Source organism: Rhinolophus ferrumequinum, chromosome 5, assembly GCF_004115265.2.
Source record: "Rhinolophus ferrumequinum isolate MPI-CBG mRhiFer1 chromosome 5, mRhiFer1_v1.p, whole genome shotgun sequence".
NCBI classification, from domain to species: Eukaryota; Metazoa; Chordata; class Mammalia; order Chiroptera; family Rhinolophidae; genus Rhinolophus; species Rhinolophus ferrumequinum.
The window spans coordinates 51,282,970-51,302,239 of NC_046288.1; the positions used below are offsets into that span (position 1 = coordinate 51,282,970).

Sequence of the window (19,270 nt, forward strand, 5' to 3'; positions counted from 1 at the left end):
TACTTTTAAAAATACTATTTTATTTATACTCATGTATGAAAAAATGGCTGTATCATGTTTTACATACATACCAATATTGGAAACAGAGTTCAACAATGAATCAACCAACTCTAAATTTTATAAAGAACACACAAACATTAAAATACTGATTGGTTATAGAAAGCAGAGTGGGGGAAAAACGATTAGCTATCATTTTCCTTTTCATTAAAGAGCAGCACTCTCTGAGAAGAATCAAATCAATTAGTAATATTCATCTATACTGCAAAATAATATACATAGAAAAGTTAGTGATTGTACTGATTTTATTACTTTTACTAAGCCATTTTACCTTCCTCACACTCAATGCAACAAATAAAACAATACGAAAAAAAATATGTCCTAATTATTATTCACAACAAAAAGGTTTGCTCCATTCTGCAGACCTGGGTGTATGGTACAATAGGGGCACGTCATGGCTCGAGTGGATCAAAGTACCATTTTGATTCTGACCCACCGAACAGAATCTCATGCAGATTTGATGGCTGGACTAACTCCATGGGAGCTGTGATAGAACCATTTCTGCGGTATCCCCAGATCTCAGTAAATAAGTGCCTGTACAAGAAAAGATAATCAATCTACCCATAAATTCTATTTATAGGCTCTTCCTTTAGTGTAAGGTGGAAGATGGGGCCCTTTCTTGAGTACATGGATACAAGTATTGCGGTCTAAAGATTGCTAGATTGATATTGTGCCTATTTATAATAAAGATAAGGTAGACGTCAAAACCAAGTCAGATTAAGAAACTTCCACAACTTGTCTCAATTCTTCAAATAATGGAGCAAGTTCCTTTTCTAGGCTGACAATTAATCCTAAAACAAAGAGATTAAGAAAATTAGAACATTAGAAAACATGTTCCTGAAAAAAGTCTTTGACTTAAATTCCCTCTTGTTGAAATTTAGTTACTAAAAAGTAAGAGATACAATGTATTCCCCATAACTAAAACAAAATATTCTAAGTAACTAAAAGACCTATATTCGTTATGAAGTTTACATATACTTACATGTTTAAAAGAAGCTCAATGATGAATCTGGAAGACAACCTAGTCTAGAAATTAGCATATCTAACTTTTTAGTTTACCAGAGTGAAAGGCTATATATCTTAGACACTGCTGGTTTTATATTCAAACAAATAAGGACCTTCCTCTGTCTCAAAGAATATAAAACAAACATCCGGGATTCTCATGGAAATGTTCTAAGTACTAAAATATAATTCTGTATATTATCATAATTTATAACATAAACTCATGATTTAGTACGTGATGGTCATTTATCACAATTGAGGTTTAATATACTTAAAATATTGACACCACTAGTATCCTATATAATTTACAAAGTGTTTTCACATATAGTATTTTACAGCTTCAAAACATTTAGAAATGCAACAGACTTAACAGATCGTCAAACCTAAAACCCTCATTTTAAAGATGAGGAGTCTAAGGATTGGCTTCAGTGGCACAGGTGGAAATACAACTTGCTCAAAACACTTGGAAGGAAAAAAACAGAAAAGGAATGTGTAACAAACAGTTCTAAATAGCAGTCAAAGCTGAAGGAGACAGACTTTTAAAGAAATTCCACTTTATCCAAATGGAATAAAAAAGAAATTACAATTCAACTGAATATTATCATTTTACACATAAATACCCAGTGAAGGCTACTGAATATAATGGGATGTTACTCTTCTCTATAGAGAACAGCTTCCTAGTGTTTGTTCCCAAACTCTTCAACCCTTAAGAAGACGTGGATATGTTAATCCCATTCACACTCCTTAAATTCCCTGTCACATTCATCTTGCTCACTATACAGTTCAAGGTTTAAAAAATTCTAATAGATTCGTCTAAATGGAATTTAACTCATCCATGATCACTTTATGTGGTTTGTTTGGTTATCTTCTCTACTTTTTTTGTGTCTTAAGCTGTTTTAATGTAAGATGTAGTATTCAAGAGGTAAAGATAACATTTAATTTTCCTTTCTATCTCAAATGGTCACTTACCATACACTGTCCCATATAAACTAGAAAATAACCCTATCAGATGGAGAAAGCAGACATTAGCTCCATTATACAGATATGGAAAACAGAATTCAGAGAAGTTACTTTTCCATAGAGCAAGGAATAGATGATGGAGCTGGGCCATGAATTCTGGTTTTCTGACTTTAGATCTACTATTCCTATCACATTAAACTGCTCAATATGGTATTACAAAGAATTCAAAGCTGTATTTAAGGCAATTAAAACACACCTGTATTGGCATTGCTGCTGGCTATGAAACTCACCACCAAAGGTAAACGATTGAATTGAACCACCTACAAAGAAAACAAGATCTAAACAATATGTTGTATTATGAAAAGGCAGTATAATTCAAATGAAATATCTTAATCTTTCAAAAATTTTTAAATGGTCAATGTGTAACATACTAGCTCAACACAATGGAATATGAAAAAGCTGAAAATAAACATTTCCATAAGAGTTACTGATTTTCTCTTAGAGACATTACTACCACTTGGCCTGAAATGTTATTAAGGTGGGACTATGTCTTCTTCATTTTTTATCTCTAACGCCCAGCCGGGTGTCAATTACATAGTAGGAGTTCAATAAATATGTGCTAATTAAATGGCTAGAGGCAGTATTTATTTAAGTACTTATTATCTTCATGATTTTTCTGCCTCTTGTGTACCACTATAATGTAAATGAATTCAAATTAACTTTAAATCAACTCTCTTTTGAAAAAACTTAGCTTCAACCTAATCCTTATCAGTGAAATTAAAGGTCAGATAGGTTGGTTATCTTTTGCCTAATACACATTAAAATATGTAACTTTTAAAATAAAAAGATGTCACTAGTGCCATCAGTGGTACATAAATCTTACTCTGGGAAACATCACTTTAAAACATAAGCAATTAATTTATTCTAAAGAAAAAATGTAACTGGTGATCAAGAGGTATGTAGCAACTAATTTCCTTCCCAAAATTAATAACCTCGATTATTTTATATATATATATTCCAAATCAAATGAAGGAATTAGAAGCAGCAACAAATTTAAATAACTTATCATTTGACTTTCAAGAGAAATTTTTTTATCTGTCAACAATAAAAAAATGTGTGTCATTTGAGAACTCAGTTGTTAAGCTAAGGGCACCATCTACTGGAGGTAATAATGACCTAATATACCCTTTTTAGGATAACACATATTTTATTATGAAATTTTTTAAAATTATTTTTCCATATTAATTAATTCCTGGTGTAAAATATGAAAAAATTACTATAGCTTAACATAACCAATTTGAAGGCTAAGATTTTAAAATTCCATCCCCTTCAAATTAAAATGTAGAATGACAACACAAGCTATTTTATATAGAAGACCTAATAAAAGTTGAAATCAGTAAACCATTCAATAGTTATGAACTCACCTGGTAAGTATTATAGTAACAGATGATACTTTTATTTTTTGAAAGTCCAAGTTTGCTCCCTTGGTCTGTTGCAAGGGCAAAAGTAGATAAGAAACCAGGTCTCAAAGCATGCTCTGGAGCATTGTCATTGGCCACTGAGAATACAAATGATTTAATAGGTAAAAATTACACAGTGGATATGGCAGGGAGAAGATTTACAGCACTTTTTAAAAATATATATTTGTAAAAATATCAAGCACAAGCGTTCTGCTTCACAATATTTAAAATCGTATTACTAATTGGGTCTCATCAACTTAGGTGGGAAATACTGCTCGGTCAGAAGTTGAGTGATCGTAACAAAGGGAAGAAATGATGATTCTCACAGTATTTTTTAATTTTTAAAAGAATACTAAATGTTTATATTTTCTTAATATTTACCTTAAAACACAGGTTAATCAGTATATTTAATACATTGAATATTCTTCTACATGTCAATTCTGCAGCTGGCCATCTATTTTCTTTCACTCATTAAAGTCACCTAGTTAGCTGCACCAGTGTGAGTTTAAGGCTTTAATAGACCTCGGAAAGAACATTTGAGCTGGAAAATCTGAGATTATTTTGTTCAAAGCCCTCATTACAGAACTGAGAAAAGGCAAGTTGCCATGGCTACCTATGTTTTCTGGCGGGTTAGAAAGCACACTGGACCACACATTAAGAAATGATGGGTTCTAATATTATCTTGTCACTGACTCACATGTGCAACTTTGGACCAACAATGTACTCTTTGCATTTGACCATCTTCACTTATAAAACAAAAGAACTAAATCAATTGATTTTTAAACTTCCTTTCAATCCTAAAATCTAAAATTAGATGACATATATGATAACTGCAGGTAGAAAATAAATTGGAAACAAAATGTACAGGACATTAATCTTTTTTTGAAAAAGCTATTACAGTCTCCCAGTATAACTATACATATCCATTCTGATGACACTAGATAGAACAGTAAAAACGGTATTAATATATACCAACTCTGTGACGTGACATATACTAAAACAAAACAAACAAAACAAAAAAAAGCTGAAAATCAGGTGAAAAATTCTTAGATTCTGGTTAACTAAAGTAATTATAAAGTTAAAGGTTAAAAAAAAATCTTATTTCCAGTTTAAACAAATAGAAAAATCAAGAAAAATTAAACAATCATTCTATGCTGACTCTACTGTATGGATATTTATCTTAAAATTACTAGCAATATTGATTAAAAAAATAATATTGGGGGAGTCTGTGTGCGTAACATACCATGTTTCCCTGAAAATAAGACCTAGCCGGACAATCAGCTCTAATATGTCTTCTGGAGCAAAAATTAATGTAAGTCCCGGTCTTATTAAGACCTGGTCCTTATATAAGACCGGGTATTATATTATATTATAAACACTCGGTCTTATATTATAATAAAATAAGACTGGATTTTATATTAATTTTTGCTCCAAAAGATGCATTAGAGCTGACTGTCCAGCTAGGTTTTATTTTCAGGGAAACACGGCATCTAGCTGCATACATGTCCAACCTCGTCACTTAGGTTTACTAATGGTTTATATTATACTATAAAATGTCTTTAATGAGAATCTGGGCCTGTTATAAATTCATGCTTAAACTCTTGATAACTCTTGGTAACATTTAACATGCAATAAGTTCTAAGTTCCAACACAGCCTTAATACACAAAAGCAAACATTTTCCCCCAAATTAAGACTATCTCCTGAATTTACTGAAATGAGTTTACATGTTGCCTCTGCACTAGTCTGCTATAAATACTGTTCTTCTAAAGCCAGCATGACGCTGTCACGTAAGTGCTCAGTTTTACCTTTAATAACAGGCACCCCATCTCTATCGGACACAACAATAGCATGGAGCCCTTCGACACTAGAAAGGAAAAAATGTTAAAATTTTATAAAACATTTCATTTTCTCAAAATATGTACCTTAAAGTCATAATGGTAATTTTCATGCACATTTCTGAAAAACCACGGAAACTCAATTATTGATAGTATAAGCTCCTATGTTTATACCAAAACTCTTCCAGAAATTGAATGGGTATGTATTACTGACATGTTCATAATCTTTACAAATTTATGTAGTTTATCAATGAAGATCTAACACACAGCTCATTCTCCATTAAAATTGCTAATTATCATTCAATGTTTTACAGAAGTATGAGTTTATCAGTAATGGCTATAATGACAAAAAGACAGACTTTTTCTTTCTCTCATTTATTCCAATATCAAGTGTCCAGTATTTGTGGCACTTACTACTCATATAACACCATGCTAAGTAAAAATAAGCACAGTCACTGCCTTCACAAAACTTAACTAAAAGGAGAGCAGCTATCAAATAATCTCATACTAACAAATATAAAATTGTAACTGTAGCAAGTGCCATCCAGAACTGTGGGGACATGAGAGCCATTGGGTGGGGGCCGGCCTGACTGAGAAAGGTGGTTCAGGGAAGGCTTCCCTGGTAAGTGATAGCTCAGCTGGGAGGTTATAGTACTGATTAAGAGAAGTGGGGTAAAAAGATCATTCTAGGATAATGAACAGGATGGGGAGAATGAAGGTCATGCAGCAATGCTTTCAGCATGTCTACATTAAGCAGCAGTAAGTAGAATGACTACAGCTCTGAAATTACAAAAACATGGGTTCCATTCTGGCTCTCCTGATTACTACGTATTTATGCTACCTTGGGACAGTTAAGAAACCTCTCTAAGCCTCAATTCACAATCTGAAAACTACTTATTTGGCTATTTGAAATTTAATAAAGTAATGCATGTAAAATAGAGATAGGTACATAGTTAACATTCAAAACTATTAATTATTATTAATTAACATGAGGCTGTCATTCTGTACACACTGATAATATAATTTATCAAGGCAGTTTTAGTATTAAATTATTAGTGAGAATTCCTAAAGCACAAAAGTGCAGGTTTAAAAATTATAATGGGAAACATTCTCAAACTTTCAACATTTACCTAAAATCTATAGCCTTGTAACTATCTTACATCTGTAGATTTCAACTCAGAAATATGTTCAGTATTCCCACTACAACCAAGAACTATCCATTCCTTATTGTGTTAACCTTAATATTTTAACTTAGGAATGAAGAAAATTCTTACTAACTTAAGATACTGAAATTTTAAAAATTCCACTGTCAAAACTTTTAAGTCAGAGAAGTGTTATTAAAATTTGAGGAGAAATGTTACAAAGCCATTTTATCTGCCTCACATTAAAAATAAGAATGATGAAACAAGTTTGTATAAATATTTACTGGTACTATTTTTTATTATCATTCAATTCTGAAGTTACCTATGGATTCAAACATGCTCTATAAAATTAATACATAAGATATATTTCTTTAAGTTAAAAGCTAGGTGATATAAAAATACATCCTACAGATACTTGCACACCCACAAATCACTTAGTGCAGTTATCGATAGCAATATCACTTAAAATAGAAAAAGACTGGAAACCTAACTGTCCATCAAGAACAAGTTAAATCAGTTATGACACCCACATACAACAGAATACTCTGCAAACATAAAAAACAAAGCAGCAGCCCTTTACGTACTGGGAAGGACTGATCTGTAGGTTATACATATTGTTAAGTGAAAAAACAGTTTTGAAAGTTGTACAAGCAACTTATGTAATAACACATGTAGGCATACATGTGCACGTTGCAATGGACTAAATGTTTGTGTCACCCTGCCCTCAAAATGTGTATGTTGAAGCCCTAATCCCAATGTGATATGTGGAGGTGGGGCCTTTGGGAGGTAATTAGGACATGAGGGTGGAGCCCTCAGGAATGTGAGGATATGAGAAGTTTGCAATCTGCACCCCTGAAGAGGGCCTTCACCAGAACCCAACCATGCTGGCACCCTGATCTGACTTCCAGCCTGCAGAACTGGGAGAAATAAATTTCAGTTGTTTATAAAAGAACTCAATCTACTGTATTTTGTGATAGCAACCTAAACTATGACCGCTGTGTATAGGTGTAAATATGAATTTATTATGTACATGTTTGCTTTTAGGTGCATAAAATATCTCTGAAGGTTACAATGGGTACTTATGAGAGGGGAACTGTGTGGCTGGAAGGGTGGATGGGAAGCTTCTTAATCTTACGTCCATCAGATAACTTATGATGTATTACCCAAAAAATAAACAAATTAAAAAACAGGTATTCAGGGGCGGATGGGTGACTCAGTTGGTTCGAGCACAAACTCTGGGCAACAGGGCTGCCAGTTCGATTCCCACATGGGCCAGTGAGCTGCGCCCTCCGCAACTAGAATGAAGTCAATGAGCTGCGGCTGAGCTCCCGGGTGGCCAGATGGCTCAGTTGGTTGGAACCCGTGCTCTCAACCACAAGGTTGCTGGTTTGACTCCCGCAAGGGATGGTGGGCTGCGCCCCCTGCAACTAACAATGGTGACTGGACCTGGAGTTGAGCTATGCCCGGCACAACTAAGATTGAAAGGACAACTTGACTTGGATGGAGCTGATGAGTCCTGGGAAAAACACACTACTATTCCCTAATAAAAAGTCCTGGAAATACACACTATTCCCCAATAAAATCCTGTTCCCCTTCCCCAATAAAATCTTTAAACAAACAAAATAAAACAAAAAGAAACTGGTATCAAAAGAAATCCAAAACACTAATTAGAAAAAAATATATGCACCCCTATGTTTACTGCAGCGCTATTCACAATAGCCGAAATATGGAAACAACCGAAATGCCCATCAATAGACGATTGGATAAAGAAACTGGTACATTTATACAATGGAGTATTACTCGGCCATAAAATGAATGAAACCTTACCATTTGCAACAACATGGATGGACCTAGAGATTATGCTAAATAAAATAAATCTGACTGAGAAAGACAAATACCATATGATCTCACTTATACGCAGAATCTAAAGAACAGAATAAATGAGCAAAACAACAAAAAACAAACAGGTAAAGAGTACTACAAAAATGTTTAGAAATATTTGTGTCACCACAGGTAGCTTTTTTCTTCTCATAGTAATTAATGTAAATGTCAACTAATGCACCAAAAGAGGAGGTAGAAATAAAAAGACTTTATTTTGAATGATTTCAAATTCACAGAGATAAATGTCCAACAAAAGTAGAAAAATTACTCACGTACTTAATGTACCCAATTAAGGAAATCAGGCCACAAATAAAAAAATTTTCCTATTCTACACTACACTTTTAGAAGACATAAATTTTATGAAATAGTCTGCAGAAATCTAAGCCTTAAGCTTACTAAAACAAACATCTTTATTCCAAAAAGGTAAATGTTACATTAGTAATCAGATATCATACTTAATTTTATTCATATGATGATGAAACATTTGGTTATTTTAAAACACATAAAGTTATGACTATTAAAGCCTGAGACTGCTTTGGGTCATGACTAGATTTTGACATACAAATCTAAGAATTACATTTAACGAAGGATCAAAAAAGGAAAAAAAAAAACCACGTATCATTAACACCTGTAGCTGTCAGACTTGGTTGTTGAGGCACAGCAGTACAACAATTAAATGCATGGACCCACAGCTCTGAAGCCAGGCTGCCTGTGTCCAATCCCGTAACTACATACATCTAGCAACAAATCAAAGTGTATGTTCTACTACTTTTCTTTGTAAGTGTTCAGTATCATTATTTCTTTATCTTTTAGCTCTTAGGATGCAATAAGCCTACTTTCAAGAAATGGTCATCAATAGGACTCAAACTGGCCCCAGTCATTATGAAAAACCAAACCAAACCAAACCAAACATAGTACTAATCCCTTCCATTATGAAAAGATTTTCATTATGTTTTTTACAAATATCCTTGTTACTAATATCAACTATGCTTCTGTTCCTGTATTTGTCACCAGTGTGGTATTTCCCACTCCCCACCATCACCAATTTTAGCATCTTTCAATATGCTAAGCCCAGCGAGGTAAATACAGATACAGAAGGCCCTCATTTTTGTATAGTTCCAATCTGGACACATTTTAGTTATCAGTTTAGTTAAAATGACACCATTCCTCCTCAACAGCATGGGTCAAATTTCAGTAAATATGGTATATTAACTGAATAATTGCATAAAATACAAATGTGGCTAACTCTTCAGTTCAAAAATCACTATGTAAACAATACATCGTGATTAGTAATCAGTCACATCACTTCTTTCAAAATGTGTTGGTGATTGGTCACTGAGCATCTGTTATTCAGTTAATGCAAGAGCAATGTATGTAGTTTTATCTTGTCTTCCAATAATAGTAAAAAAAAAAAAAACTGAAATAAGGCCAATAAAGATAAAATAAGCAAAGAAAAGAAAAGTGATAATGCTGGAAGTGAAATTCGAATAGAAAGTAAATGGAGTTAACAAAGGAAGAGCTGGCTGAGGGAACGCTGACATTATCACTGTTATGCATGAGAGGTGCAGCCAGCAGAACTGAGGGAAGGCGGACTTATTACATAAATCAGGAAAAGTGGTGTGATGAAAAGGATGAAGATGTCCCAGAGGAAGTGACACTGGCAAAAATCTTCACATTAAAGAACTCTTAGAGATATTTCACAACATTGAAAGCACAAAGTACACAATGTTGGAAGCTGATTCAAACTTAGAAACGAGTATGCCACTTTGCCAAGGCACAGAAAAGATGCCTGCTCTTTATCTTACACATATCTTAAGGTATATGAAAAGAAGCAGTAAACGGTTCAAACTCTCTTTAAGTTTTTTGCAAAGAAATAAACACTCTTATTCTCAATGTTTCTACTGTGTTAAAGTGTATTAAACAAACACTAGTTTTAGTATTCATTTTCATCCCTCTAAATATAACCAGCAGTAAGAGAGGTTTTCATGTTTTGACAAAAACTTTTAAAGGTCAGAAAACAACTGTAAAATTCCCCACTGATTACTAAAACTGCCTTGGACAGTTTCAGCATGTGTGGTCATTTTTATGGCTCTGCAAGAATGTACAAAGCTAGGGCTGCCTGTATTGCTAATCACTGGGATGAGAACAGAATCAGCAACTTGTCTTTAGTTTGCCAACACTAGGAGGAAAAGAGTAAAAATAAATTTAAGTATTACATTAACATAAAATGAGTGGTAATTAATACCTCAAAAGGTTTTCTTTCTGAATATGGAAGAAAAGTATAGATAAATCAAAACTAGAAGACAGTATCATTAATCTCTAGTGGTCTGTAATCAGAGTAAAGGCAGAAGTCAACAGGGAAAGCCACACCAAACATTTCAAGAAAAAATCCAAACAAGAGGTTTCTTTCCCCACCTACAGAAATAAACTGACATCCAAAACCTTTTTAATTTCAAACTGATTTGGAAAATAAGAAATAAAAAAAAGAAACTAAAAAAAGGATTTCACCATGTATTCTGCTGTATTATCTCATGGGTTATTCAATTATTCTGGAATGTGGAAATTGATATCTCAAGTTATATTTCTCTTATGTCCTTAACTCTAAGATATCATTTAACACCAAACTAAATGTGAATTTTAATTCAACTAGAGTGACAAAGTCATTCAATCAGTAAAATTTCTAATACGAAGTTTGCTGTCCTCAGTACAAGAGCCTAATTTATAAAATGTTACATCAAATGGCCTGTGTGTTGGCAAAAGAAAACCTTTTGAGTTTTCCAAGTATGAAGTGCTAGCTAGGTCGAGCATTTTTGGATTATGGACTCAATAATTAGGTCTTAAAAGCAATATTAAAAGTAAAGACAAGTTCTTCATTTCTTCCCCTTAAAATTACTCCAAAGTATAATCCAGCAAACTGCTATGATAATATATCTGAAAGAATTCTAAAGTGGCAAGAAATCTGAGTTCTAGCCCTGTGGCATCCACTAGTTGTTTAACCTTAAATAAGTCTTGTAACTTCTCTAGGTCCCGTGTTATTTATCTTCAAATTCAAATGACATCATTTATGCTACCTAGGGTTATGTTAAGTATTTAAAAGTGCTAAATAATAGCATAATATACACATAGTATTAGTCAAAATTAGCTAGAAACAAAATACTACATAAAATTAACATATATTATACAGAATTTATGTAGTAACAAATTAGTAATTTTTTACCTTGGTAATTTTTTATACAGGAATCGCTTTAGGTCCTGAAAGAGAATATAAAATAAAAATCATATAATAATATGCCTTGTACTAGTTCTCTGTATCTTGTCCTATCCACATTTCAGATTACCTAAGTAATCATTCATAATCTTTCTTGCGTGTATCTTCTCTTTCTCTTTCTGATTTTGACATTTACTAGTTATGTGACTTGGAGCAAAATCAACTAACCCTTTTCTCTAAGCCTCAGTTTCATTCTTTGTTGAGAAGGGATAATAACAGAACCTACGTCATAATATTATTTTTAAAGTTTACCGAGAAGATGCATGTTAAGTGATTAGCATATCTGGAAATGGGAAACCCAAATACGTATTAGCTGTAAAATTAGATCACACTTTTCTTACTATTTCACATCCTGTTGCTACTGTTGTGTTCACTTAAGAATATATTATGAACATCTTTCCACATCTATATATATTACATCTTTCTTATATCACTTCAACAATTCTGGGTAAGTTGATTAACTTCTCTGAAATTAAATCTCCTCACTTAAAATATGACAATGTTTGCCAAGTGTTTAGCATGGAACATAATTAACAAAATAAATAGAAGACTATTTTATTTGATCTCTTTATACCTGGGGGATTTCACTGACAATCCAAGTATCAATTAAAGAGCTCTACATAGACAAATCAGATATCTGTGGTTTTGAACCTCTAATCCCTACTATTCTCCAAACCTGAATATTCATTTTATTCCATATTATCACTACCAGTTTACCTTTGCTCTCATTTTAAACACACACAAAAAAACCTCAACTCATCATGTTTCATCTGAAACCCAGATTTCCTCAATCTCTTTTCGTTTTCACTAATGGGACTACCAAACCCATTAATTCAGGTTTGAAACTAAGAGTAATACCTAACCCTAACCTCACGTTTGTCACTTTTAAATCACTTGTGAAGTCAAATGTTTTTAAACCGATCTCTTCTTCTCCTTTTCAACTGACATTACAGTTTATTTTCATTCTATTATTTACGACTTGCACTAGCTTCCTAGTTGGTATGCTGATCTCCCGCATCTATTCCATACAGGTCTACATGGTGTCAATAATCCTATTATTCTCCTTCTCTAAAACTGTAATTGTAGGGATTCTCAACCTTGGCTATGGATAACACGTGAAAAGCTTCAAAAAAAAAAAGGCCACTGTTGACTAGATGGCTAGGTTAGAGGTGCTCCCCAGATTACCACCTATTCAGCCACGGTTGAGAACAAATATTGAAATGGCTCTCCACTGTTCACTGAATTATGTACAAACTCTTTAGACATTTGAGCCTCTACAATATGGCCTACAACTAAGTTTACAGTTCTGCTTCCTACTGCTGTCTCACACAGATCCTCAGCCCTAGCTAAATTAAACTACTCACAGCTCTTCCATACACAACCTTTCCCTTTCCTATGTAATATTGTTCATGCTATTCATTCTACTAGCAATATTCTCCTTCTGAATCTTACTTTTTAAAACTGCTACTCATCATTTAGAGTTAACCTCAACCACCAAACACTCCAAATAGGTTTTCCTGATAGACACAAACCAGATGTAATCCCTCTCTCCTTTGAATTTTCACACAATAATGCATGCATATCTGATCATTTGTCTACTTTTTAAAACTGTAAAACCCCTAAGAGGAATTATACCATAGTCCTCTTCATTTCACCCACAGTCCTTATTATAACAACCTTTTGGCTGCTCAATAGATATTTAGTGATTTGATTATGCCTGAAGGATAATGTCTCAAAAACATAATGGAAGACACCCAAAAATGTAGTGATAAAGGCATGAAAGTTGCTTAATGTTGAAACACATAATCTTGCAACGTAAAAAGAAAAATCAGATTCATATTAATGCTGAATGACTAGCAAAATGGTTAAGTGCACTGACTCTGGAGCCAAAATACCTGGGTTGGTATTTTCACTCTTAGTACTAGAGTAACCTGAGGCAAGTTACTCGATCTTTCTGTGCTTTAGCATCCTTATCTATGACACAGGGATAATGATCATGCCTACCTCCTAAAGCTGAGAATGAGCGTATGTTCAATATTTATAACACTCAGGATGTACGTAAGCAAAGTAACATATGTAAAATATAAACATTAGTACTAGTATTAATTTCCCGCTGTTTCTAGTAACTAGAACAATTAAGTTCCTTAAACTTAGAATCTGGCTTTTACTGCTGTGCTCAAGACTTGTCAGTTGAAAAATCATCTCAAATGGCTCCAATGAACCCAGAAAGACATCATGACCACTTGCTGGGAAAAAAAAGGATTCCAAGCAGCAAAGCACCATTTAGAAATTCAAATGGTAAATATTCGGAGCCTCTTATGCCCGCAGGGCTGTGGAGTGAGCACGGGCACCTAAGTGTCCTACAGGCCCATGCAAGGCACAAACTCACGGCCCCAGGAAATCCATTCATATTAATCTCTAACTCCAGATCTTGGAGACAATAACTCAAGGTGTAGAGGGGCAAAAATAAAACAAATTTCTCTTTGGGAAGCACAATCTTTCCCCACCCAGTATGCTCCAAACTCCCCACCACTTGCTTCCTCTTGTGCGGGGGTGTTAACTCACATCCGCCATGACGAACCCCTTTCTCCCGCAGGTTCAATATCCACGCCTGAAAAAGAAACTCCTGGTGAGGAAATCTGGGTTTCAGCGGGGTCAGCTGTCATCAGGGTCAGGCAAGAATCCGCGGCTCTAGGCCTGGGACCAGAGAGATCGCAGGGAGACACACTGCCCAGATACCCACAAGAACAGCCGGGGTGCCTTACCTCAGCCCACTCCGCCTCCCCAGCCCCCAAGGTCTAAGCCCGAAATAAAGCGGAAGGGGCATCCTCTGCTCTTCCAGCTCACCGCCCGTAACACCCGCGGGCCCAGGCCTGAACACCGAGCAACGTGGCTCCAGTTACCCGGTTTCTGGGCTGCCCGGTTCTTTGGGTCGCAGGGCTCTGGGCTGCCTGCTGTCCTTCAGGGACAGCGTCAAAGACAGGTCTTTCTGAAAGCTGCCGTCACATGACTTACGACCTCCTCTCCGCTTGAAGCAGCACTTCCTACACCTCCAACGCCGGGTACCATGGGATTTCCGGGGACGCGCGGGGGGAACTGGGAGCGTGCGACTGTGCGTCGCACCCCGCCCCACCCCGCCCTCCCGCGGCTCTCCACAGGCTGCCTCGTGCGCCTGCGCAGACACCAGGTGTTGGAGAGAGGTTTCCTGTCAGGTTGCTGCGCTGTAAAGCTCCCCAGGAAAAGCATGTAAGAAGACATTTTTGTGCGGAGAGTGTATGAATTGCCTTAGTATTTCAGAGTCCGTTATCTTAAAACCTGTTCTTTTAGATCAAAGACTTTGAAGCTGAACAGCAAGCACCAGATGACACGTGATTAGAAGTCCCAGCTCCAAAGGTTCCAGACCCCGATTTCTCTTTTGGCTTTCCCGTTTGCCATCGACTCACTGCTCTTTACTCAAGGTTTTGTGTAGATTGAATTGAGGAGCCATCCTGGGTTTTCTGGAGTTCTCAGTTATGTGTGAACTTCAACATATGCAGCTGTTGGGTAACCTTTATTGGCTCCAATTAGAAGGCTGTGCCTGTAAAGACTTTCCATATTGTTTTCTGTTTGGTGTCTTGTGTGCACCTTTAGCAAAAACCTACAGTAGGTGGCAGGTAAATGAGGTCTACAGGAACTTGTTCAACACTGATCTTCAACTCCAATCCCCAACAGGAGTGCAAAAATAAGTAACTAGCTCAAGACACGGTGAAAAGAATTGGATACTTACTTCCTCGTTATTCCTGAGAAGATGAAATGGTAAACTACAAAGCTCCCACATATTACAAATAACTTCATTATTACAAGTGAATTTAACAGTTACGTAGCAACTGACATCACTGAAGACCACTTCCTTTTCCTCATTTAACCCCTTCGATTTCTTAGCTTCTGGGACACTGCTCTTTCTTATTTTAGGTCTTCACTTACTCTAGTTTCCTAACTCTTAAATGATGGCATTTAAAGCTTGTCTGGTTTCTCATCTCTGTTTTTCTAATTCCACAGTGTCCTGAGAATGTGAGTTCTAATTCTGCACCTTTCTTCTGAGTTCTAGGTTCACATTTTCAGCTGCTTGTTGGATGCTGGATAAATATTTCTACATACATACCTTACTGTCAACTCTAATTCAAAAGCTCTAAAGGTTCTCCAATAAATCTGTTCCTCCTGATGTATGTCTGTATTGGTTTCATAATTCTAGTTAGGTGTCACATTTGCTTTCCATCATGTTCTCTTTTCTTTCCTAACCATGATGCTTGCATCTCTATTTTTTCAATTCTTAGTTCACAGCATTTTTCTATTCCGCAAAACTGTATCAATATCTACTTAACGGCCAGATAGACCTTCTTAGAATACACATTACTGCTGCTCAAATCTTTAGTGATATGCCATTGCAGACAATGATAAAGTTTACAATCTTTAATTTGGCACTAACATTCTATTTTACTTCTGAACACATTCTAATGTGAATCCCATATGCTAGCCAAATTACTTACCTCACCCTTCCATCAACATGACTTATTTTCCCACACTGATTCTGTAGGTTACTTTCATCTGAAGTGATTACTTTTCCTGTAGGGGAGGACAAAGTTCCTTCCACCCTCTTAGGTTCTGTGGCTGGGCCTAAGAATAAAACTGACAGATAACAGGAGGCAAATCATACAAATTTATATAGTATTTTTACGTGCACACGGGAGTCTTCAGAAGGAAAATGAAGAAACAAGTCATTAGACCGAAAGCTTATATACGTTTTTACACAGACAATAAATTGTGGGGATGTAACAAGACAAAGGGGCTCAGGGTAGGGGCAGTAAATTGTGGAACAGACACTATTAAATATATGGAGAAACAAATTGGAGGTAAGGGTTATTTTATTAGGTTTGTAGAGGTTCATTTTGGTATCAATCCCCAGTCTCTGGTGATACGAATGTTCTTCTCTTCCTGGTACAGGGAAGGCACCTTTCGTATAGGAAATTTAATGACCAGTTTTAGGGGAAAGAGGGAAGTCAGAAAGCCCTTCATGCACCTATTAGTGCCTTCACGTCAAAATAGTCAATATGCCAAAGTGGCATATTTGGGGTGGGATGTTCTGAACCCCTTCACTCCCTACTTTATTTAAATCTTGTTTCCCTGTAACTCCTTTTCACCCATCAAATTCTCTTGAATGCTACTATATACTACCAAGAATAACTGATAATTTATTTGTACATAGTTATGTCACAGTTTTGGTTTGCTTCACAAAGAGACCATAAAGTATAGAAGGCTGGGTCAGGTTTTACATTTTTCCAGTTTCTCATGTTGCACTCAACAGGCACTCAGGGAACATCTGTGGAATAAAAGTGATTAAAAGAAATCATTAATCCTGGCCCTGACTAAAACTTCTTATTCCCCCGTCACTATTCCCCCACCCAAGTTTAGACACAAGTAAAGATATGAGCTCTAGCAAAACCTTTTAATTTCTGGAAGTGCTACTTTTTATTTTTACAAAATTCACCATCTTAATGACCTTAATAAATGGTAGTTGACCTGGAAAATACTGACTTTTTTTCTTTGAGTGGCAAAAAGGTAGAGCATAGCTTTCCAAAATCTCCAAACATCACTATGTTCTCAAATGGAAAGAAATAATATTTCTGATTTCCAAGAATGGTGGTTTCTGATTATAGCATGTTAATGGAAGAGTTCCTTATGTACTCTGATTGATCTGTTTGCATTTACTCATTAATACCACTGCTGTTAGTTTAGGACTAGGGTAAATATTTACTGGCCTAAAAGATCATCAGCACGATGTACCAGTTTTCCAAAGTGGGTGTACCAGATGATCCCCGAGGTTCAGGAAGAAACTAGTGGAAATGGAGCGCGCGCGTGTGCGTGCGCGCGCACATACACACCCACACACACACAATTTGTATCTCATTCAAATTTTCTATTTTACTATGTACGAGGTCTGACAATTAAGTTCACGAACTCGTCCTAGAAAAAGTGCTACATACCTCATTGTTGAATATCACTATGGTCACCTTCGAAGTACTCCCCTTGGGAAGCTATGCACCAATGCCAGCGCCTAGTCCACCCTTCAAAGCAATTTTAGAACTCTTTCTAGAATAGCCATCAGATCTGTCATAGTATTACCCTTGATGTCCTGAATGTCATCAAAATGTCTTCCTTTCAATATTTCCTTTATCTTCGGGTAAAGAAAGAAGTCATTGGGGGCCAGATCAGTGAGTAGGGAGGGTGTTCCAATACAGTTATTTGTTTCCTGGCTAAAAATTCCCTCCCAGACAGTGCCGTGTGAGCTGGTGCATTGTCGTGATGCAAAAGCCATGAATTGTTGGCGAAAGTTCAGGTCATCTAACTTTTTCAGGCAGCCTTTTCAGCACTTCAAAATAAATAGTAAACTTGGTTAACTGTTTGTCCAGTTGGTGCAAATTCATAATGAATAATCCCTGTGATATCTAAAAAGGTTAGCAACAACATTGCAACAAGTTCACGAACTTAATTGTCATCAGACTTTGTACACATTATATTAGTATATAATTAATAAATACACATTAAAGTTAACTTTATTGGTTATATTAAAGCCTTTGTTTCTGCTTCTCTTCAGCTTCAATTTCTCTTAGCTGTTGCATACAGCAGATATCGCTAATTTTTTTTTATTCTGCTTTCCTATCAAAAAATCAACAGTTATCTGGATTTAGATTGTCTCTACTGACTGTGTGAAAATTCTAGTTGGTATTCAGATTCATGAGAAGTGTCTTGCTGATTCTCCAACATATAAAAATGAGTTTTATCACTTACACTGTTCAAATTGTATGTCCAATTTTTACTCTGGCCGTGGTTTGGGATTTGGCCCAATGAGAATACAATTATAAGTTCATATGCAATAACTTTCTCACCTATACTACCATCTATTGCCATCACACCCTGGACTTGCACAGTCACCTTAGAAATCACTAATTCCCTCCATCTGTAGTTTACATCCAATAGTCAACCAGTGGAATCACTTAACTGTTAACATCTTAAATTCCCTTACCATCTTTAGTGCCTAACAGAGCCCCAAATTTGAATGAGTTAAATGAGTAGTATTGCCCATGCCTATGCTAGGCTGCTGGGTTAAGCTGGAGAAAGTACAACTACGGAGATTATAAATTCTGTCAACAACCTGGAACCTGTAGAAATCTTACTTTTCAACTAATCAGCTGACTCAGTGAAAATGATTCCTTCCAATTGTCTTCATTCTTTCTAAGCCTCTGCTTATCATTCATCCCGCTCCCCCACTTTACATAAACTGCCTATTTCATCAAGAAAATGCAAGCATAATATTGTCCCATTAACACTACAAATCCACCTGCATCTGTACCCATCCTTTGTGCATTCCTTTCTGAAAAAATGCTGGTGGTATCTACTAGCTAAAGTAATTATTTTATCTTTCCAATGGATCCTATACTTTCTGGACATATTAAGTACTTAATGTTATTATCCCTTTTTCTCTATCTTTACTCTTTCACTTTCTACTTGCAGCTTTCCATCAGAATTTAAGAAATTAGTAAGGTCTCTCCTGTAATGAATAGCAAGGTCTCATGCCATAAGTAATAATGGAAAAAAATAAAAGCCTTCTTTAGAAACCACATCATCTT

At 35.6% G+C, this 19,270-nt stretch overlaps 1 protein-coding gene across 3 annotated transcripts; it reads right to left on the minus strand.

Annotated features, from left to right (window-relative positions):
* Positions 1-14,693, minus strand: LAMTOR3 (late endosomal/lysosomal adaptor, MAPK and MTOR activator 3). 3 transcript variants are annotated; one of them, XM_033106447.1, is made up of 7 exons: positions 14,510-14,693; positions 14,172-14,217; positions 11,556-11,590; positions 5,286-5,344; positions 3,444-3,577; positions 2,276-2,339; positions 1-848 (listed from the first exon to the last, which is right to left on the minus strand). In XM_033106447.1, exons 2-7 carry the CDS (start codon positions 14,178-14,180, stop codon positions 775-777), a joined length of 375 nt encoding a protein of 124 aa, XP_032962338.1. In that variant the 5' UTR covers positions 14,181-14,217; positions 14,510-14,693; the 3' UTR covers positions 1-774. The 3 variants fall into 3 exon arrangements, with proteins under 3 accessions (XP_032962338.1, XP_032962339.1, XP_032962340.1); XM_033106448.1 differs by having other exon boundaries at positions 14,622-14,683; XM_033106449.1 differs by lacking the exon at positions 14,510-14,693 and adding an exon at positions 14,372-14,478.
* Between the last annotated feature and the right edge of the window lie 4,577 nt (positions 14,694-19,270).